The sequence below is a fragment of the Westerdykella ornata genome, assembly GCF_010094085.1.
Source record: "Westerdykella ornata strain CBS 379.55 unplaced genomic scaffold EI97scaffold_44, whole genome shotgun sequence".
Lineage (NCBI taxonomy): Eukaryota > Fungi > Ascomycota > Dothideomycetes > Pleosporales > Sporormiaceae > Westerdykella > Westerdykella ornata.
Window position 1 is genome coordinate 107,517 of NW_022986894.1, and position 21,393 is coordinate 128,909.

The 21,393-nt window shown below is 54.4% G+C and overlaps 10 protein-coding genes across 10 annotated transcripts; 5 read left to right on the forward strand and 5 right to left on the reverse strand.

Annotated features, from left to right (window-relative positions):
• Positions 1-1,118: 1,118 nt before the first annotated feature.
• Positions 1,119-1,907, forward strand: EI97DRAFT_462290 (uncharacterized protein; the record flags this gene model as incomplete). The annotated part of the gene is made up of 1 exon (XM_033801259.1): positions 1,119-1,907. One exon carries the CDS (start codon positions 1,119-1,121, stop codon positions 1,905-1,907), a length of 789 nt encoding a protein of 262 aa, XP_033649634.1.
• A 69-nt stretch (positions 1,908-1,976) lies between these two features.
• On the reverse strand, positions 1,977-2,528 carry EI97DRAFT_236344 (uncharacterized protein). Its single transcript, XM_033794001.1, has one exon. It carries the CDS (start codon positions 2,408-2,410, stop codon positions 2,045-2,047), a length of 366 nt encoding a protein of 121 aa, XP_033649635.1. The 5' UTR covers positions 2,411-2,528; the 3' UTR covers positions 1,977-2,044.
• A 2,985-nt stretch (positions 2,529-5,513) lies between these two features.
• On the reverse strand, positions 5,514-6,964 carry EI97DRAFT_407010 (uncharacterized protein; the record flags this gene model as incomplete). The annotated part of the gene is made up of 4 exons (XM_033796609.1): positions 5,514-5,951; positions 6,024-6,431; positions 6,485-6,843; positions 6,888-6,964. The coding sequence occupies 4 exons, from the start codon at positions 6,962-6,964 to the stop codon at positions 5,749-5,751; spliced, it is 1,047 nt and encodes a 348-aa protein (XP_033649636.1). The 3' UTR covers positions 5,514-5,748.
• Positions 6,965-7,075: 111 nt separating this feature from the next.
• On the reverse strand, positions 7,076-8,456 carry EI97DRAFT_236544 (Clavaminate synthase-like protein). Its single transcript, XM_033794003.1, has 2 exons — positions 7,261-8,456; positions 7,076-7,207 (listed from the first exon to the last, which is right to left on the reverse strand). Exons 1-2 carry the CDS (start codon positions 8,101-8,103, stop codon positions 7,187-7,189), a joined length of 864 nt encoding a protein of 287 aa, XP_033649637.1. The 5' UTR covers positions 8,104-8,456; the 3' UTR covers positions 7,076-7,186.
• On the forward strand, positions 8,207-9,258 carry EI97DRAFT_407013 (c-myc binding protein). The gene is made up of 2 exons (XM_033796610.1): positions 8,207-8,320; positions 8,393-9,258. The coding sequence occupies exons 1-2, from the start codon at positions 8,290-8,292 to the stop codon at positions 8,848-8,850; spliced, it is 489 nt and encodes a 162-aa protein (XP_033649638.1). The 5' UTR covers positions 8,207-8,289; the 3' UTR covers positions 8,851-9,258.
• EI97DRAFT_485524 (uncharacterized protein) lies at positions 9,088-11,455 on the reverse strand (the record flags this gene model as incomplete). Its single annotated transcript, XM_033802142.1, has 4 exons — positions 9,088-9,904; positions 9,951-10,352; positions 10,396-11,009; positions 11,060-11,455. The coding sequence occupies 4 exons, from the start codon at positions 11,453-11,455 to the stop codon at positions 9,325-9,327; spliced, it is 1,992 nt and encodes a 663-aa protein (XP_033649639.1). The 3' UTR covers positions 9,088-9,324.
• A 926-nt stretch (positions 11,456-12,381) lies between these two features.
• Positions 12,382-13,343, forward strand: EI97DRAFT_407019 (uncharacterized protein). The gene is made up of 2 exons (XM_033796611.1): positions 12,382-12,580; positions 12,633-13,343. Exons 1-2 carry the CDS (start codon positions 12,519-12,521, stop codon positions 13,120-13,122), a joined length of 552 nt encoding a protein of 183 aa, XP_033649640.1. The 5' UTR covers positions 12,382-12,518; the 3' UTR covers positions 13,123-13,343.
• Positions 13,274-14,432, reverse strand: EI97DRAFT_427092 (uncharacterized protein; the record flags this gene model as incomplete). The annotated part of the gene is made up of 2 exons (XM_033797212.1): positions 14,147-14,432; positions 13,274-14,074 (listed from the first exon to the last, which is right to left on the reverse strand). Exons 1-2 carry the CDS (start codon positions 14,362-14,364, stop codon positions 13,276-13,278), a joined length of 1,017 nt encoding a protein of 338 aa, XP_033649641.1. The 5' UTR covers positions 14,365-14,432.
• Positions 14,433-14,575: 143 nt separating this feature from the next.
• EI97DRAFT_437282 (TBC-domain-containing protein) lies at positions 14,576-18,515 on the forward strand. Its single transcript, XM_033799305.1, has one exon. The coding sequence runs from the start codon at positions 14,845-14,847 to the stop codon at positions 18,304-18,306; it is 3,462 nt and encodes a 1,153-aa protein (XP_033649642.1). The 5' UTR covers positions 14,576-14,844; the 3' UTR covers positions 18,307-18,515.
• Positions 18,516-18,985: 470 nt separating this feature from the next.
• EI97DRAFT_504517 (uncharacterized protein) lies at positions 18,986-21,357 on the forward strand (the record flags this gene model as incomplete). The annotated part of the gene is made up of 2 exons (XM_033802833.1): positions 18,986-20,026; positions 20,080-21,357. The coding sequence occupies exons 1-2, from the start codon at positions 19,391-19,393 to the stop codon at positions 21,355-21,357; spliced, it is 1,914 nt and encodes a 637-aa protein (XP_033649643.1). The 5' UTR covers positions 18,986-19,390.
• Positions 21,358-21,393: the final 36 nt, after the last annotated feature.

Consider the following 21,393-nt stretch of genomic DNA (forward strand, 5'->3'; position numbering starts at 1 on the left):
AACCTCCTAAGGCGATACGGCTTTTGCTACGATGATACCACCCGCTCAACCACATCAGCCAGGACGCGTTGCCATGAGCGTGCGTGTTGGTCGTCGTCGATAATGGTCATCGGGTCCAAAAGGAGGCGAAGTCGGCCAAGACAAAGCGGCGCCCCTTCGCAACGGACACTACGATGTGCCCGCGCCGGGTCGAGAGTATGCTGGACGACTTGATGAGGCCCAGAGATAACATAATAGACTTGGTAACTCGATGACCTCCTGGGAAGACGAGAGGAGTGAGGAAGGGCCTTCTGGCGAATGACGATCCAGATACCAAGATTGCGGTTGTCAGCGAGGTCGCTGGTGGCACCCAGGACAACAGGACGCTGTTGGCTCCCCGACGGCCGCTCAGAGCCCCTCGATATAGCACAAACAGCTCCATTCTCATCAACGCTCCGCTATTTCGGCTTCCTGGCCACTCTTCCTACCCCGCCAGCTCCTTGCGGCGCTCGAAGTCGTTCTTGAGATAATCCACCGTCGGTGTTGCTCCACACACCGGTGATTCATATCGTCACTCATCGGAGTGAGGCGGCGCTTTCACCCAGGGTTCCATCAGAGCAGCGAGCCTGTGGCATAGGCCCTCCCCTATCAAGGCAGGCCTTGGTTCCGCCAGGCCAACTGGGTGACTCTTGACCGCTACTTTCCAGGGAGGCCATTCATAGCCTCGAGGAAAGCACCAGGCCAGCGAGACGAGCACATAATCCGTCAACAAACTCGCTATTCGTCGTTGAGTTGCACGCACCCCACGAAATATCGTCTCCACAGGAGAGTGGACCTGGCTCAGCCTCCTTCTCCCCACTCATTCTTCCCCGTGGATGACGCTTAAAGCTCTTGCCAGCGCTGCCCTCCCCTCTTTGGGATTCTGTCGTCGTACCATTTCGAATCAGTTCCTTCCCTAGCGCTGGGAACCAAACAAACAATAGCTCTTTAACCCCAAACATCGTTACGCATCCAGCCGGTCGAGTGCAAAGAGAGAGAGAGCGGACCTGACAACAAGGCTTTACCTTCGAACCGGTTCGCAAGTAGCGATGACACCACCAGGTATCAGTAGGAAACTGAAGTTGCCCCGTTTCAACAACATGGCAAGCGACACAGGCCTGCTCTCACCATACGGATATGGCGATGATGCCCGAAGTGCGGCCGCTGGGGCTCAGCGCTCCCGGTTTCCACAGGTGTCACAGGCGGCGACTTTTATGCCCCTACCCCACGGTCGAAGCGTGCATCCACCTCCACATACCCTCCTACAGCAGACGATTGACAGCACCAACAATGCACCGTCTCCAACGCCTGCCTATGTCAGAGGGACCTCATCCTCATGGCCCTACCATGACGCGAATGTCAACCAGGCTTGGCATCAACAGGTGCAGCACACCACTCATGGTCAGCCATACCGCTTCATGGAGCCTTTCAATCGACCTGCACATTTGCAGGACGTACAACCCAACAATGAGCATGAAGTCGGTCATTTGTCGGAGGCCTCGGGCAATCACCCATGTGTTTTATCCCCCTATCCACATCATGGAAGTCCGTGGGTGACATTTGAAGAACTTGGACAACAGACATATGCTCAACCATGGCTTAATGCAAGGGAAAGTCCCACACCCCACGCGGTCAATGGTTTGGATCCGGGAAACTCGTACGCCAATGCACATACGGTCTCGCCTTCAGTACCACAGAACAACATATCGGATGCTCCGTATGTCCTCAGTGGTTCTGGAACTCCTGTGCCAACGCCAGTGCAAGGCGGGAGCCCCGAGGCTCCGCCGCACCATACATTCCCAGGTTATGAAACTAGTCGCCACAGCCACTTGGTTGGAGGGGCTCCCGATGGTCGAACTCGTGCCAGTCCGGTTCAGCAGTCCATGTAGGTTTGGTCTCCATTTGGTACAGGTGTCCACGCTCACCGAACAACAGAATCTCTCCGCACCACCATAGCCGACGACCTGAACGACTTCATGCAAGTCTGCCATGGCCTTACCAAAGGTCGAGGTCATCAACAGATGCTTCATCTCCGGAAACACCGGCTGTCTTGGTGTGCGATTTGGGGAATTGCAAAGCCCAGTTCACCGGTGAATACCGCAGAGGCAACTTGGCTAGGCACAAGAGAATCCAGCATGGTGGCGCAGGAGGGATAAGAAAGATGTTCCCATGTGAAGAGCCAAATTGCACGAATGTGTACAAGCGAAAGGACGCCCGCTTGAAACATTATCGCAGAGGACATCCGGATCGCCAAGACGCCATAAAGCCTCAGGTCCGCCGGCGGAATGTGACGCCTCGAGACGAATAACATGCTTTCCATGGAGTTGTTGCCCAAAAGCGTCTTTCTGTACGCATGATCTTTGGAAACATGCCTTCGAATATGTCCCATCATCGCCTCAGCATTTATCCAGACATTTCGGGTTGTAGCATAATCGAGACAGGATCATGCGTCAAGGTTACACCACGTAGTCATCGAGTTCCTCTATTTCCATGTTTGTGTTTCTTGCCCCAAGATATCTCTTTGTCATGATGCTTCTTCCTGGCTAGCCATCTCTCCTTGTCTTTCCCGGAGCCGGACCGATCGGCGTCAGGTGCAAACTTTGCGATGTTTCCTCCTTCCAGACGTCTTAAGGGCGTTGAAGAGACCATGTTTCGATTGAGGTCGTCCTCATGGGGCTGTGCGGTAGCCGAGTCATGAGCAGAGGGGAGCGAGCTCTGGGCTTGCGGTCGTCTATCATCGTTTCGCGGCTTGGATGGATTGCGTATCCGATCTCGAAAGGTTTAGGTACGGTGCTCTGGCACGTTCGGTGAGGAGCGGGGAGAGCAGCACAGAGCCGCGGAGTGAGCGTCAGCGACGATTCAAAGCATCCCCCAAGGCACAGCCCGCTCATGATGAGCATCTTTCCGACTACAGGCAACCTTCATGGTCACCGGCGTCTGGCTTGGGAGAAGAGGCGATGATATCGTCAAAAGGTGGAAGTCGAAACAGAGTATGTTATGGCCTCGGGAGCTAGGGAGTAGTCAAAGCTTGGCTAGCTCCTTCGACGGCACAAGGAGATCAGATGAACGCGCACAGACGCCTCCGTTGGCAATAGGTGTCCTGACTCGATAAAGCGACGTTGTCTACGGTTGGTGCAAGCCTACCGATTGGCGTAGACACGGTTCTGCCCAACCGGAGGTTGTATCCCCGGGACCTGGCTCATCATTCCCACCAGATGCATACCTGTCTGATCCGCAGTCGTACTCATCGGGTCAAGCAAAACGGTACCTGCTCCTGGAAGCCTTCAAAGGCGGTGTTTATCGTCGTGAGAACAGTCTAGAACGTCTTACGCTGGTGGGGTTCTCGGTGTGACGATGCAGCCGGCCGACAACTACTACCATGTACATCTCTTTTTCCTTCATCCGAGAGGGGTTTGACTGCGTCAATGCGGTTTTGCATTCACCAGGGGCATGGAACGCATAGCGTTGTTTTCTCGGTTCAAGCCGAATTTCTCCTTTTGCTCTTTTGTCTGTCTTGTCCATTCAGTTCTTCCCGCGACCGCTAAGTATGATAACATCATCATATAAGATGCATCCAATGAGAGGATGACTCGGAATCCTTTCAGCATATTCCCACTGTTGTTCTCGAGTTTGCCTATCTTACTTTTATCTTCTGAGCTTCTTGTTTCAGTTTCTGGTTTCAGCCGGGCTGAATTCATAGTCTCTCAGCTATAAGACTTCTCGGCCAACCTAGATATGCCTTTTACTTCCTCCTGCTTATCAGTCATCAGATGACCGGCAGAGTCGGAGCAGTGCAGCTTACCGACATCACATGCTTCCTTGCAGCGGACACTTCAGCTATTCGACCATGAATCCAGGGCAAACCTCAGCATGAAAGCTTACGATTACGCCATCACTTTGGTACAGAGTCTTGGTCAGATTCCGTGTTGCACGCTTTATTCACAGCGTCCTGCTTATGAATACAATTCTTCTGCATGCGTGGCGACATAGTCATGATAATAGATTTGCCTTCAGCCATCCCTTATACCGAAAATCAACTACTCCGACTTCGTGATTGGCCCGTTCGCTTTTCCAACATGCAGATATTGCCACGCTGAGCTCACATCTCGGAGGTACGCGAGAAGACCTCAACACTTCACGGTTTAAGTCATGTCACCACATAGCTCAACATCCGACCCTTGACACATCCGTACTATATCATCGGAGGGACATAGTCGTGAAGTTCCCATAGTCCCAATGGCTCGGGCTAGCAGCATGCAGGGCTTGCATGGCATGCATGTTGATATGAGCCTACCGCTAGCTGTGCTTCCCCGCAGCGCCACTGAACGCCTTCATTGACAGCACCTCATGATATGCATTCTCGAAAGTGAGAAGCTGCCCAACCACTTTATGCCAACAGTGGTTCCGGGCCGTGAGAGACCTGGAAGACTTTATGGATGTTTGTGAGCAGGACTCAACTTGGGTTGAGTTTCGGCACCCCATTTTGTACGAGACCATGGCCATGACGTGCCTGTCTGAACACCACTCCGCCAACAGCTGAAACATCATCGGCGTCTTTATTCATACATCGAGGAGATACCTACTTTCCGACCACCGTCGCCATACTTGTGATCTCGACATCTGAGCTAAGTCTACCCAACAGCTGCGGGATTTCAGCCCCGAGATCCGCCATAGCGACGCATGAACAAGCCACACATATCTGAAGCATATGCAGGCCTTCCCAATACATGCGCAACCTACCCAACGCAAAGCTTATCTCGATGGTTCTCACTGAACTTCCGCATGTCCCCTTGCACAATCTAGTCGCAGCGGAACCCAAACTCCCAAGCCCTCTCTTCCGTTAAGGGAAGACTGCTAGAAGAAGCCCAATACACGCCCTGTTCTCCTCTCATTCTATCCCCTCTGAGCCTGCCACGGATGCTATCTATCCGTACCTGAAACGCATCAAAAGACATCTGCATCTTGACCATCATCTCAAGCATCAACTGTGTACCCCATGCAAACCTTCCATCCGTTCCCTCATTCGGCCAATAGTTTCACAACCCGCATCCGCGATACTAACCTTTCGCTTGCACCTGCATCTGCGTACGGTATGCACAGCCAACTGTTTCTGGAGCACCCCTGGCCCCTTGATCCCCCAGTTACTCAATCCTTAACTCCAATCTGCGAATTTGCTGCACTACTGCCATGAATTCCCATCAATCATAAAGAATTCGTGCTCACGCCGTCGATGGTAGCTAACCAGGACGCTTGACCACGCGTTCAGGTAGGACGATTGTACTCTTATCTGCGCAATGAATGAACTATTTCTCTCGATAAATTGGTATCTAACTTCTGTTTCTATTTGAAATCAAACAGTTCACTTCATATATCAATTATGGAGGAGCCATATTAAGCATCATAAGAACCCGTGGTAATCTTCTACTACCTCCTACGGGCACCTTATTTTGCAGAGCATCTCAATGCCTCCACATGTCGTTTGATCATAGTGCATTACCGTTCAGGCCTACAATCAGAACAGCAGTCATTTACAATCATCTCCAAAGTTCCCGTCCGAGAGCATGTATCTAAGAGGTGGTATATCACCATTTACGAGGTTTCACAACAGCAGCCCCCTCATTTGGACCTTGCAGCCTCCTCAACTACGCCCTGCCACCTCAGCACCATCTCCATCAAAAAGATATTCGTACTCCGTACCGTCACTTGTCAACAGCAACGAACATTGACCAGTCAACGCTTTTTCGCGCCTTTCGTCTCGAACCCGAAGCCACCGATGTTCTGCGACCTGAGACCCAAGGGCTGCCTCGTTGCAGGCGATGGCTGGTACGCTGGACCTGCATCAGTGCCCACAAACGCATTTGCACGCGTTCCTCCGAGAACAGGAAGTCGACTACGATGCTGACCCTGGAGGGGAGTTCCGGTTGCAGCGGATTCTGGATTTTGTGAGCATGTGTCACGATGGCATAGATCTGACGGCAGCGAGGCCAGGCATCAAAGTCACTTACGGCCAGTGAACGTCCTGCCGCCCAACCCGAAGCCCTGAGCTTGAGAGTTATTTCCCCCTCCAGGCCCAATACCAACACCAGGTACTCGACCGCCGCCAGAGCTACCGCTTCCATTCCTGTTATGGTATCTCTGGTGTCCTCCCTGGCGATTGTCTACGTTCGGCTGGCTGAAATTCCCTATCCCGCTCCGTGCTCCAGGAAGCCTCTCTACGAATCGATCAGGTCGAGCACTCTGCAGAGTATGATCTGCTTCGTCAACGGCAGCGGTAGCCACATGAGACGCCATGACTTGGGCTTTCAGGGTCTGGTAGAGCTTCTGCAGCTGCTGTTGTGCTCGACTCTTTTCGCGGAATGCCTCGATCAGCTCGTGGTTCTTGGCTTCAAGTGTAGCTTGCTCGGCTTGCATGGCTGTGCTCGGGCGTCAGACATTGCACATACAGTAGCCGTTCATCCCCACGTACTCTGCAACTTGTCCTGCAACATCTTGATCTGCGTGTTCGCGTCGTGTATAAGCTGGTCCATCTGCTGATTCAGCGTCGTATATTTGTCCGTCAAGCTCTTTGCAAGATGCTCTTGATACACAATCTCTTGCGAAGCCTGGTAGCTATAAAAGCTCAGGCCCCGACTCGCACACTCCATGATAATGGTCGGACTGAGTCCGCTCAGCACACTCGTTTTGTAGTCTTCGGAGGGGTTGAGACCGGCGACAACGACATCGTCGGGATTCGCAAGCAGAGTCTCGCATGCCGGGCAGTGACGCTTCGAACTTGGTGGTTGTGAGAGCCGCGTACTATCAGCGCAGTTGGTGCAGAAAACATGGCTGAAAGGTTCTTAGTGACGTATTGCAACGATCGATGGACCTACCTGCAGGTCGTTACTACCGCTTGATCATGCAGCTGCTGGCGGCATCTGAGGTTGTTGCAGCGCAGAACGAACTCCATCGTGGCAGAAGAAGAACTTCGGGGAGTGAGGTGGCAGGTGAAGGATGACGTTGAGTATGGAGAGTTGTTCCGTGTCCCTTGGGTAGTCCAGATGAGGAAAGGGCGACTGAGGCAACGACGGCCTTTCCAAGGTTGAGCGCACCGCTTTTCGACGAATAGTTCTCCGGAGCATACACGCTGTCTCTCCACGACTTCAACCTCTTGAGAACCATGCAGGGCAGTTTACCTAAACCACCAATTCACCTGCGCAAGCTCAGTCAGCGCAAGATCAATCCATCCCATGAATCACCACCTACCGATCCATTGACTCCTGAGCCCACCCCCCTTACCGAATGCCACCAACCCAGCGGGACATATAATCCGTCTCCACTCTGCAATTCGGCCTCCCACCCCTGGATCCCCTCCGCCCGTCCTTCCTTTCCCCAAACCGCCGTCTCAAGCCTCGCATTCTCATCTCCCACCATCATCTCCTCACCCCTCATATTCGCATGTCCACTGCCCGCCCGCACGCGCATATACAAGTCCCTCCCGGCGTTGGACTTCATCATCCTAACAATCTTCTTCCCCGCAAGCTGCACAAACAGGTTGGGATTAGGGTCTCTATGCAGCGGCGTCATGGTCGGAGGTTTCCCCATCCACAGACTCGAGCCGTACACATCCCCTTTCCCGATTTGAGAGACTAGGTCTGGCATTGGGAGATCTTTTTGTAGTTCGGCCGGGAGGTCTTCGAGGGGACATTGAGCGAGGTATAGGCGCGTCGATGGGTCGTATGAGCTGGTAATATGGGATATGAGCAGGGAGAGCGGCGTTTGGAGCCGTTCGAAGGAGGAGATGCGTGCATCCTCGCGAGCTGTGGTGTGCAAGCGGGTGAGTTCGAGTGGGACGAGGGTCGAGCCATAGGGCTCTAGGTAGGAGGCATTGAGCTCATGGAAACCAGACTCGCTAGAATGAGGTGTGAACCATTTGGATATAGCAGGTATGTCACCGAAGCGGTTGCGAAAGATTGCCGGTCTCAGCGGGTCAAAGCTCTGCGCTTTGCTGTCTGCGTGTTCAGCGATGGGGAGAAATGTGCGACTTTGTGTGGAGTGTAGACGGCGCCATGCAGAGGTAGCTGTCCTTGCGCGGAGACGCAGTGGCATTGCAAAGTGCAATTGGGTTAAGGGTTGTTAACTTATGAGCGCTGAAGCTCTCGAAGCTCTTGGACGCGTTCCCGAGCTCCTCGTGAAAACCTTCCGTCCCCGCTCGTGGGTCCTCGCACCTTTCAACAAGCAACCACACCTCCCACTCTCCTAAATGATAACATCAGCTCACCAATCTCTGCAATAATGGCCGCCAAAGCACCCCAAGGGAACCAAAGTACGTCCCCCCACTTCCAACCTCATGCACACCCTCGATTTCCATGAACCCCACTAACAATCCCCTCTCCAGTCGACCTCTCCACTCTCCCCCTGCCCCAACTCCAAGACCTCAAAACCCAACTCGACCGCGAACTCGAACACCTCACCACCTCGTTCCAATCCCTACGCACCGCGCAATCCAAATTCCGCGACTGCCTTACCTCCCTCTCGACCGGAGTCACGCCCGCCTCTCTCGAGAAGCCGCTCCTCGTGCCCCTCACGTCGTCCCTGTACGTCCCCGGCCGGCTCACCGACGCGGAGAACGTGCTCATTGATATCGGCACGGGATTCTTCGTGGAGAAGAATACGAAGGACGCGAAGGATTTCTATGAGAGGAAAGTCAAGGATTTGCAGGGGAGTTTGAAGGAGTTGGAGCTGGTGATTAATGGGAAGGCGGGGAATGTGAGGATGGTGGAAGAGGTCATTAGGGTGAGGGTGTTGAGTGCGCAGGGTGAGGGGCAGGAGGGGAAGGGAAAGAAGGCGGGATAAGAAGTTGAATGGCACTGAAGATGCTCTTGAGAGTGCTCTGCTTTGCAGGTTGCCGAAGCTCGAGAGGTGTGAGTGAGATATTGTGGTTTCAGGGTCTCATGGAGCGAGCATGCCACCGTAACAAGGACACATCACCACGATGGCAATATGAGGCACAGCAAAAGACCATGACAAGCTACACGGATGCAATAGCTTTCGAGCTGGGACACAATAAGAGGTTGGGACTTGCGCATCCAGGGTTCTCCTTCAATTGCACGCAGAGAGCACATGTTTGATCGTATATTTCAATTCTCTAGCTATGGATGCCATTTCTCCTTCAAGCAGCACATGACGTCCGAGATCTCATGACATCTGCCCTGTCCCAAGCTAGAGAATCGTTGGGAAATAAAACCCTGCCGTCATCCCTTGTTAGGTCCTACCAGTTGGTGCTGCCCCACAATCCGATTGCTGAAGAACAACGGTCTCAGTCGGACGTTAATCTTCTAAATCGACCAATTTCAGATTGGCAAGGCCATCTCCAAGCGTGCGGACATGCTGTGCTGGCTCCGGCGTGGCTGCCTTGATGATGCTCGACAGCTTCATCAACCTTTCGAAGAGAAGTTTGACTCCGTTCCCATGAGGGCTATCTCCGTCGCCCTTCTGCTGCTCCTTCGACGTCACTCCGTCCTCTGGGAAGAACAGCCTCACCAAATCCATCTTCCACTGTGCGGAACCACCTGGCTGGAGATTCTCTAGCTCCTGCAAATGAAGTGGCCACTCTATGTGGCGAACAGAAAGACCCCATAATGGCGTGCCTCGACTTGGGTACCACATGGCTGTGAACTCCACCCGATACCCAGTACCTGTTATGCCAAAGGTATAAACCTTGTCAAGGCGGCTATAGACAATCCGCGCACTTGGATTCGGCGTGTAAGAAGCGAATCTTTCTAGGCAATCCTGTCCAGTACGTTGGGGATGGAGTTTCACCCCTTGGGCGAACGTCTTCAAGACTGGTGATACGGTCGACTTGTGCATGACTTTCATGGATTCTAGCCCAAAGTGCCAAACCTTAGATCTGTGCTATGTTAGTTATAGCAACATCAGTAAGCGCTCCTACGTACTCAGCGAGCTCTATGAGATTGATGTCCATGTGCTCTGTAGGACTCAAGCTGCCTGCTTTCAGCTTGAAAAACTTCGGCTCCATCTTCTCGAAACCGCCGTCTTCGTCCTCGGTCCAGTCAACCTGTACCACAACACAGTTGCGAGTGGAAGGTAGGGGTGCACCTGCAGCACTAGCTCTAGGTAGAGGCCTTCCAGGATTGCGGGGTACTGGCATCATGTCCCTAGGGTTTGGCTGGTTGGGATCCTCTATAACGTATGTAGCTCTGAATCCTGGTCGTGTTTCCTGGAGAGAGGATGGAGCGACACCGAAGAAGCCGTCGCCAGTCTTCACAGGTTCTAGGGTATCATCATGGTCCATCAAAGATTGGAGAACCTGAACTCCGTTACTATGTTCAAAGAGCCTGCTTCTGTTAGCAGCGCGGGGTAAAGGAGAGGTCATCTTACCATTTCCTGGTCTGACAAGAAACCGTGCCCTCCATAAACCTCTTAAGGTCGGCCAGAGCCACTCCGTATCTAAGCACGCGGTCCTGGTTCCAACCTCCGCGAAGGGCCATACATCCTAATCGAATAGCGAAGTCGTATGACCCAGGTTCATAACGGATACTGCCTAGAGCTTCAAGGAGTTCATCCTCCACTTGCGTAAGCCGTACAGCATGTAATGGTCTGTTGCGGAATTCTCCGGCATCGTCCATCAGTGAGGTCACTAGTCGGGGAACAATTCCTGAGCTAGCTGGCCACCAGGTAGGTGGTGGCTGGAACACCACCTGCGTTCCTTCCTCCTCGTCTAATATCAGGTTTGTAGTCTCAGATTGCGAGAATTCCTTCTTCTCAATCTTAGCGACCAGGTTAAGGTAATGCTCCTTCGCAGCTTGAACGTTCGCCTCGGCGAAGCCCTGTATCTCGACCTGCCAGGGCGGATTTCCTTGGGGCAGGAGCGTGATAAAAACCTCGTCAGACTGGCGTATAACGTCAAGGTTCTCTAGCTTGTTTCCAAATGCATCCCTTGGGGTAATTGTGTTGCTCGCTTTCAGGAGCTTCTCTGGCCATGGAACAGTAACCTATGTAATAAGAGATTAGCACTTCGTTCAAGAGCGCAGCATTATGTTACCTTGCAGGGCAGATTCATCCCCTCTGGGACCGCGGACCTGAACATCTGCTTCCGATCTGCCTCCATGTCATTGATTTCATCATAATACCCCCGATTGACGTCGAATGCCGACAGCTTGTGCCAGCCTAGTGTTCCACCCCTCTTTGATTTTGCATACTCAACCCATTTGTTGACAGAGCGAGTGGCGGCATCTACTTGGCTGCCTGAGCCAAAGAGCTCGAACCGCTCCAGTTTACGATAACGGAAGACGGGGACGACTCCACAACCCGTCTCTTTTGTCCATTGGTCGCAATATTGCCGAACACTATGAGGGGTGATATCCGGGCGGTGCTCTGGCGGCAGGTAGATTATGCGGGTGGGTTTCCGCCCTGCATATTTGTCCTCTGTCGGACGCATCGTGCTCAGGAGGCTAGCTTAGACTGGAGAATATGTCGAGGATTGCTGTGTAAGTGTCTCTGAGGGAGAAGGAATAGAGTAATGACTATAAGTGAGAGTGCTTGAGAGAGAGTATGTATGTGAGAGCGTCGAGGAGAAAGAGGGAGCCGGGAGATGGAAGTGTTGAAGTAGGCGGGCGGCGGTGTGCTCGTGAGGAAATTGCGTCAGGCGGACAGTAAGAGCAAACGAAGCCGTCACCGCCAATGGAGACATCTGGAGTGCTCCTCCGGCATCGCGATCTCTCTTGAGGTTGACAAGCATCGTCTTCAGACTCGACGGCCTGGGAAAGTATGCAGTCAGACGATGCGTCGCAGGCGCTGCTCCTCTATAGGGATTGGACAGACGCCAAGATCAGATGGACATAAGGAACTGGGATAAGAGAGAAACCACAGAGATATGAACGGAGAGGAACTTGTTGACACCAGACCGTAGTTGATGAATAGGAGCAAAAGGGATTGCACGTAGCCAGTAGCAGGAAACTGGTGCCACTCCAAGTTGCCGTTATAAGACTGGGACGAGGAAGAAGAGCGTGATCAGAGTATCATTCAGATGCGGCTGCGATGTACTGGTGCTTTCGGTCCCGGAAACAGCACGGAATAATAAGATATAGATCTAGGGGAGGTCAATGATATACATGCATTCATTCCTGGTATGTGCTTTCAGGCGCCTCCATCTAGAAGCAAACTACGGTGGTTGGTGAACCCATCGCTGCAGTGAACATGGTTTGCCATTAGTGTCACTGAATCCGAGAATGGTGTTGATAGGAAGCGCATGCGAGTAAACGGGAGTCTCTGATGAGTAGTGCGGAGAGTTGAGATCTATGGACGGAAGGAGTCCGCGCACGGGCCACTCCAGAATTGCGACAACATTGAACATCCGCCAAACATCACCGAACCTCAGTTCGACGAAACGGCGCCAAACACTCTAGAAGCTCCAATTCGCTCCTCTCAACATCGGCGGATCTTTGTATTCATACCAGTATCCCGTTCTCTTCGCGTCCGGTCCTCACGGGCCATCCGTCACCATGGCATCCAATATCATGAACGCCGTCAAAATCCTCAAATTCGGCAAGAAGGAGATATACCTGTCCGGCCCCCTCCCCAACAACGTCAATTCTTCCTCTAACACAATCTGACAGACCCCGCTTCACCATCGCCCTAGTCCGCAGCCACAAACTCCCGCCCAACTTCGCAAAATTCAAAGTCCCGCTCAACTTCTCCAAATTCGATCTCCGTGACTACCTCTTCCACGCCTACAACGTGCGCGCCCTCTCCATTCGCTCGGCCGTACGACAAATGCCTGTGCGGCGCACGCCCGTATCAGACGACAATGATACCTTTTGGCGCCCCGAGGCGGAGAAGTATATGACGGTGGAGATGGAGAGGCCCTTTGTGTGGCCGGAGGAGCCGAAGGAGGTTAAGCCATGGGGCGAAGTCAATAAGAATACGAAGGAGAACCGGTTGTTTGACGAGATGGACGAGGAAACCTTGATTGAGGAGAGGGATGCGTGGAGGGAACAGGCGAGGAAGATAGTGGCCGGGAAGGCGGCGGGTTTGAAGGCGTGGGAGGAGCGGAGGACGGAGAAGTATATCACGGTGGATGAGCCAGGGTACAAGATCAGGATATAATGGCCCATGAGGTTAGAGGTGGACCGACAGTCTGCATTGGGCGTCAGAGGTGGGCGTTCAGTGCTTTTTCTGTTTCCTTGTAAGATATGTAACTCTGGGGAGGCGATAGATCTGTTGGGAATCGTTCTTGGTATCAAACATCGAACGCGATATTTAGAGGGAGTGCACCACATCCAGGTGCTCGTTTATATTCGAGTCTACTACTTTCTCCGCACATATCGGGCATTGAACAAGGTTACCCTCTACAGCAACGTTCTCCTCTAACTCCTCTTTGAGTCGTTTGGGATTTCCCTCTTCAAGGCTATCGACTATGATGATATCCGCCTTCCTCTTGAGACGGGGCGTTCCAAACGCTGACTTCTCCGTCGGCTGTCCGCTCTCGACCCCACGAACCTGTGACGGCGTGTTACCCTGCTTGATCCATGTGTCGAGCTTGTTCTTCTGCAATCCTGCCCTCTCTTTCTTGCTCAGCGCATTTCGTTGTTTCTTCGTGAGTTCCGGTTCCTGAATTTTTGTAAATGTTCCCCCACACTCCGCCTCATGACTCGCCCACCAACTGTCGCTCTTCGCTGGCGCGCGGTTCATGCTTCTCTTGACCAGGCCAAAGTAAGGTGGACGGTGCCTGCAAGGACCGTCACATTGCCAAACATGCGTCCGGTAACTGTCCACTTCATCATGGAACGTGTGATATACGGTCACCTCGTAGTTCCCATGGTTGTTGACTGCATCAGCTAGCAACAAGAAACCCGCCCCGTGGCCAGTCCCGTCGTCTCCGCGGGAGTGTTGCCATGAAGTTGTCACGAAGAAATAGGCATGGATTGCCTCGTGAAGTAGGGTGTTGATGGTGTCGGTACGCGGTCGGTACTGGAGGAGGGGCGTAGACAACTTGAGACGAATGCGTGTATACTTCCCAGTGGCAGGATCCCTCGAGAGCTCACATATTCCGGCACAGCTACCGCCGCCTGTCAGCACCATGCTTCGGTCTTTGTTGCCCCATAGATGAGTTGGGAGGCTTTGTGCTTACAGTGTCAGTCGCGGCGACCATAGCACCTCGACGCGGCTGGAAAGAAGGCCCCGGAAGTACAGCACATCATAGTGCCGGAACAGTTCGTGGACATCAACAAAAGGTTCCCCGTCTTGCAAAATGGTGTTGATTGATTGCAAGGCGGACTGCTGCTCATTAGAGAGGGCTTCAAGTGTCGCTACGGCCTGTAGAGCCGCGTCCTCGTCGGTGACGGGCATAGCAACCGTCGAGGGTCTCCAGGCAAGGCATCCCTCGTCGCCGCAAGCAAGGTGAGTTTAGACTGGTGGTGCAAGCTTGCAGACCTCCGCTGGCGGAGTTGAATGCGCCACGCTTCAGCCACAGTTGGCAGGGATGCGTGCTGTTCCGAATCGCTTGGCCCACGTCCGACAACAGGGCAAACGCGACCACGCCCGAGCCTCTCCCTTGCTGCCATCCCCCAGCTGCTCTACGCCAGACACCCGCCGTTTCTGCTCTCATTTCGCCCTTTGACAAACTACGATATTCCACAGCCACCCCGGGCAGCTCTGGATTCCTGAAAAACTCGCAGAGAAAGCGATCTGCCACAGCTACTGCCCATGACGCAGCGTGTCCCACATGTGCAGCCCCTCCCTGTTGACAACAGGAGATTGCCGACAGGAAACCATCGCTCGCCATAACACTATCCCTGAGTCTTGCAGCTGCATTTTACCGCGCCGGACATGGCGGCCGCCGAATCCTCCATGTCTGGCCCCGTTGATCTCGTGCGCAGCGCATCCCATGCCTCAACGGCCTCCAACAGCAGGAAGAGCAGCACAACTCGCGTGCGTCCGTCGAAACGTAGCTCTACAGCTTCGCTCGCGCGTGCGCCTTCGCCGGCGGCCGATACGAAAAGCTTGACCTCCTTTCCCTCTCTCTCCCCGAGTCCAGATCCCTCGCCGGTGCAAACGCGATTGAATGGCTGGCTCCGCAACGCCCTTGCACCTGGAGATGTTGGGAGTAAGAATAGAGACATCCAGTCTGCGGCTTCGCCGGATACAGTGAAGGCAGCTCCTCTGCCAGAAGCTCAGAAGAATGGAGCTGTGGACAAGACAGTCAGGAAGATCACAAAGTCCACACAAGAGCTTGTGGGCAGTTTGGTATCAGCAACACCCACGAGAGAGCGCACATCTTTGTTCGATGATACCCCTCCCCAGATGGACAAGGTTCCCGGAAACCTCCACTGTTTGAGCGAGAAGCACATCACCGAACTGGTCGAACGCGCAGGTGCCGTCAATTTGGTCAAACAACTTGCTGGGGATCTGGCACAGCGGGATGCGCAGATCACAGCATTGAGGAGGCGGGCAGAGGAAAGAGAAAGGATTTTGAGGAAGATGCTGCAGGAATGTGAAGTCTCCACCATGGACATCGAAACCCGACTACGGGAGTTGGACGTTAGTAGAGACCAGCAGAAAGGCGGTGATGCCGATTTATTGAAATCGAAAAAGCGAGGGAGCGAATACAATCTCCCCGGTATGCACCCTGAGGACCCCATCGATCAACGATTGGCCCTTGCGATGGAAGACCAGGTCTCCGTGTTGCCTGATGGGTCGCGGATTAACAATGCCTGTGCCCAGCAATCATCCAGCACGCGGCAGGATAGCAACCACAGTACGTGGAGGAATTATCTGTGGAATGGGACTAGTAGGAAGAGCAGCAGGGCGCCTTCTCTTGCAAGCGGTGTTGGGGATGCGCCGTCCAGAGATTCGAGCGGTACCAGACAACCCCGGAAACCCCTCGGTAACGATACATTCCTGCCGCCTTCTTCAACGGATGGAGCATCTGGTGCAATTCCTACGCTTCGCCGGCTTCAAAGTGAGGATCAGATCCACTCTTCCTCCTCTTCACGAAGATCCTCTACATCAATAACTTCTTGGGCTTTGAAGATGGTAGCTGGAAACATACATGCAAGCCGCAACGCAGACAAGGGAACCGCGGTTAGGGGCCGCGATCGCAGTGGCTCCAATGCTGCTCAACGTGCTGCGTCTAAAGACTCCACCCGCACGGCGCAATCGGTAGGTTCCGCATCAAACCTTGCCCAACGGCGAGCCGGACGCACCTCGCTGGGCCCGAATGGAACAATCAAGAATATTACTAGCGATGCGTCAAAAAGCGCCTCTGGTGTGCCCGGTCAACCAACTCGTGGACTCAGCAATCTGGGCCCCGTGGAGATGGATAGGATCTTACCGGAAGAGTCCCGGCCTCCCACGCTTGTGCAACATCACAACCACTTTGCTGCGAGCCACGAGTACCTAACCGACAGATTTGGGTTCATATATGACCAGAGGCGGAAGCAAAGACAGAGCGAAGCTGCAGCTGCGCTTTCAAAACACAAAACCAGCGGCCATTCTGAATCTTTGAGCAATGGTCGACCGATGTTGCACCAGGTGGGCCACAGTGATGACTCCAATGAAAACGCGAAACCAGTTCCTTCGGACACTGGTCTCCTCTCCAATCCGACCTCCAGACCGGGCAGCAGGAGCTCCGGTGAACAGGCTTCCGGGCCGTCAGCAAAGACCTGGCAGGATTACCTCAAGCTGGCAACTCATCCCACGGAGCTGCTTTCTCATACCCCATCTACTGCTCCCATTATGGAGACAGAACCAGAACCCACGGCGACCAAGGTCAGCCAAGTAACCGTTGCTAAGCGTGGCTCTCTGCCTTCCTCGAGCGTCAATCCCGAACCTTCACCCTCAAGGATTGTCTCAGGGAATGCTGAGTTCATTACTGCTTCCCCCTCCGGAGCAGCCAGTCCCATTAGCCCTCTCTCCCCGCAGGCGGATCCTGTCAAAGCACTCCTTGAGCAGCTCACCGAACTCCACGACTCGCTGCAGAGAGAGAAGACGGTCAAGTGGAATGAGTTTCTCCGGAAGGTGCGGGCGGAGCGCAAGCGTGAGGGGGAGGCAGTCACTGCGGCAGAAGGCATAAGGCACATTACAATGCCGGAGGCTCATCTTGCCGACGGTGAGATCATCGGGATTGCGGGTCTTGGTAACAAGGGCAAGGTTGGACGTGCGAAATGGCAGGAGTTCCGGCGCCTTGTCCTTGGCGGCATTCCCGTGGCCTACAGAGCGAAGATCTGGGCCGAGTGCAGTGGAGCATCTGCTCTACGTATACCCGGCTATTACGACGACCTGGTTAGGAACGGTGTCGACAATGACAACATCGTGGCTCAGATTCAGATGGATATCAACCGGACCCTCACGGACAACATATTCTTCCGCAAAGGGCCGGGTGTGCACAAGCTAAACGAAGTTCTGCTCGCATACTCTCGGCGAAACCCCGAAGTCGGATACTGTCAAGGCATGAACCTCATCACTGCGTGTCTTCTGCTCATCATGCCGACAGCAGAAGACGCCTTCTGGGTCCTTGCTACCATGATCGAAAATATTCTCCCTCCGAAATACTACGACCAACACCTCCTGACCTCACGAGCCGACCAGACCGTGCTCCGAGAATACGTCGTCGAGCTGCTCCCCAAGCTATCCGCCCACCTCGACCTGCTGGAGATCGAACTTGAGGCTCTCACCTTCCAATGGTTCCTTTCCGTTTTTACCGACTGCCTCTCCGCCGAGGCGTTGTTCCGCGTCTGGGATGTCGTCCTGTGCATGCACGACGGCTCAACCTTCCTCTTCCAGGTTGCTCTGGCGCTGCTGAAGCTTAACGAGAAAGCGCTGCTGCAATGCGATACCCCGGCTGGCGTCTACCACTACATCAATCATCAAATGACGAACCATGCTATCAGCATTGATAGTCTGATCCAAGCGTCGGATGCGCTGAGCAAAGTTGTCAAGCGTAAGGATGTGGAAGAAAGGCGAGAGCGCGCTGTAGCGCGTGAACAGGAACTTATCAAGCAGCGTGAAGAAGCGCGGAAGATGAGGGCGAAGAAGAGGGCGGAGCAGACAACCGGAGAATCTGAGCAGCAGCAGCGAAACGATGATTCGGGCGAAAGGCGCAGGGATGGTGAGGGTGCGTCGCTTTCGGCGAGTTTGGATGCGGGCTTGTCACGCAGAATCAGCCCTATGACGACCCCAACGAGCTTAAACAGTTTCGCTAGCGAAGAGGAGGAGGCAGAGAGGTTGTTGCGCGGGTTGGGTGATCGAACGCCAATGCCGATCGAAGAGGAAAGTCTCTGGAGAGGCTAGTATTGGGTTATGGTAGGTATGTGAGAGGGTACAGTGAGGATGCATTGGTTCGGATTTGATACCCAGACATTGTACTTTTTTGCTTTCTGACCTTCTAGAGGTAGACTGCCTTCCCTTAGGGGACTTTTCCTTTGTTCTTGCATCAGCGGCGCTCCGAGTAGATAGCATAGCATACCCCAGACTCCAAATTCCCATTTTGTTTGACGAGTTCAAAGGGGCTACAAGATTGAGCTCGACTGATGTGCCTCCAGATAATCAACTCTCCTCTCCTCCAGGTCGCCGTCGGGCAAGAGGTAGGACTCTCTGCGTCACACTGCGGCATACTGCAACGGTATGAGAGTGAGGACAACCAATGTGATAGCAAAGCTTGATAATCCAAAGGCGTTGCTTCGGCCGAAACACCAGACATGAGCTGAAGAGAGTATTATCCTGCAACTACTGGCATCAGGTCTTCCCGATCCTCCAGCACGTCCAGAAGCTCCTGGAAATGATTCGGAGATCTACCGACGCTATCCCGTGTGGGGAGAAGCTGACATAATAGATGGAGCAGGGGGAAGCGTGCAATCCTCAAGCTCCTCTCCACGTGGAATGGGGCCGGGCAACCCTTTGCAGCTAGCCTGCCGAGCCCTGAATGCCGCCTCAAAACCCCGCACCCTCCCAAGGTTCACGGCAGCGTCTCTCGGGCTATCTCGCTGCGTCGTTGCGTCTTACTCTGACCCGAAATGGGTGCCGACCATGTCTTCGGCTGCCAAACAAGGGTCTTTTGAATCTTGACGTTGTGGCCCAAGACTCCGCGTGCTCCCTTCAATTCCGCATCAAAGGATGGACCTCTTGTTAGTATTAAAGTAGTTTGGACTCCCGCAAGCCCGGGAGGGCATCTGTTTCTACTACTGACGTCTTCTTATTTTCTTCCGCTGAGCTTCGAGCTTCTTCTACCCCCTCTGCTCAGATATCCTTCCCGTAGTCCCTTCCCTTTCCTTCCAGTCTTCTCTGATCTTTCTCATTGTCAATTCACCTCCTGGGGCGTCTCGCACGGGGTCCTCTTCGTGCGTTCCATCCTCCATAGACAATCACACACAGGAAAATGGAGGACAAGTACGACATCGTAATAATAGGCGCCGGCCCCGTGGGCCTGATGCTCTCCACCTGCCTCGCCCGCTGGGGCTACCGAATAAAGCACATTGACAACCGACCTGAACCCACTCCCACCGGCCGCGCCGACGGCATCCAACCGCGCTCCCTCGACCTGCTCCGCAACATGGGCCTGAAGCGGAAAATCATGGCGCACGACCCCGCAAAAGTATACGAGGTCGCCTTCTGGGATCCCAATTCCAAGGGCATCCACAGGACAGGCACATGGGCTTCGTGCCCCAAATTCATCGACGCCAGATACCCCTTCACTACGCTCTTGCACCAGGGCCTTATCGAGCGCGTCTTCATCGAGGACCTCGAGAAACACGGCGTACAGGTTCAGCGGCCGTGGACAATTACGGGGTTCAAGAACGATGGCAAGGATCCCAGCTACCCGGTTGAGGTACGCTTGGCGCACGTGGATGGCACGCTATGCGAGACGGTGAGGGCGAAGTATCTGTTCAGCGGCGAGGGGGCGAGGAGTTTTGTGAGGGATCAGCTAGGCATCAAGATCAGGCACAAGGACCCCATTGCGCACGTCTGGGGGGTCATGGACGGGGTGGTGCGGACGGATTTTCCAGACATCAAGGTGTGCAGATGACCATTCACTTCCAAAAAGTCTCGGAATTGACAGATTCCCAGATGAAATGCACCATCCACTCCGACGCCGGCTCCATCATGGTCATCCCCCGCGAGAACAACATGGTCCGCTTATACATCCAAATCGCCTCATCAACAGACCCCGACTGGCACCCGCGCAGGACGGCCACGGCAGAAGAAGTGCAGCGCCGCGCCCAGGCCATCCTAAAGCCCTACTCCATCACCTGGGACCGCGTGGAATGGTACTCGGTCTATCCGATCGGCCAGGGCATCGCGGAGCGCTACACGCTCGACGAGCGCATCTTCATGGGCGGCGACGTCTGCCATACGCACTCGCCGAAAGCAGGCCAGGGGATGAACACGGCCTTCCTAGACGCAGTCAACCTCGCCTGGAAAATCCACCACGTAGAAGCCGGCTTCGCGCCGCGCAGCCTCCTGTCGACGTACGAATCCGAGCGCAAACTCATCGCCGAAAACCTCCTCGCCTTCGACGCCAAATACGCCAAACTCTTCTCCTCGCGGCTCCCCTCGGCGGGCGAGGTGGCCGATGCGTCGCAGCAGGGCCAGGGCCAGCACCAGCAGCAGGAGGAGAACGAATTCGTCAAGACTTTCAAGGCCAGCTGCGAATTCACCTCGGGCTACGGCGTCGCGTACCAGCCCAACGCCATCAACTGGTCCGCCTCGCACGCCGCCCAACACCCGCTCTTCCTCTCCGTAGACAAGGGAACCACGACCCAGCGGCCGGGCCGCATCATGACGCCCGCGACCGTCACGCGCGTCGTCGACGCCAACGTGGTGCACCTCGAGCAGGAGATCCCCCTCAACGGCTCCTACCGCATGTACATCTTCGCGGGGCAACCCGAACGCACGCGCACCGCGCTCCGGGACCTCGCGGCCGCCCTCTCGAACCCCAAGAGCTTCTACCACGCCTTCCGCTACTCGGGCGCGCTCGCCCAAAAGGATAGGTACCACGAACCGCATAACCCGCACTCGGCCTTCATCTCGGTGTGCACCGTCTTCCATGCTCCCCGCGCGCAGATCGAAATCGCCACGCTCCTGCCGGATTTGTTGGCGGCGTACAAGGATCACGTCTACGCGGACGATGTGTGGGATGCGCGTGTGCCTGAGGCGAAGGCCGCGGCGCATGCGAAGATGGGGCTGTGCGAGGAGAGGGGTGGGGTTGTGGTTGTGAGGCCTGATGGGTATGTGGGTTGTGTGGTTGGGTTGAGGGAGGGAGGGGGTACAGCCGAGGCGTTGGAGAGGTATTTTGGGGTGGTGACGGGGAGGGAGGTGAGTAAAGGGGAGAGGGCTGTGTTGTAGGGGGAATAGGGAGGGAGGTGAGATATAGAGAGGGGT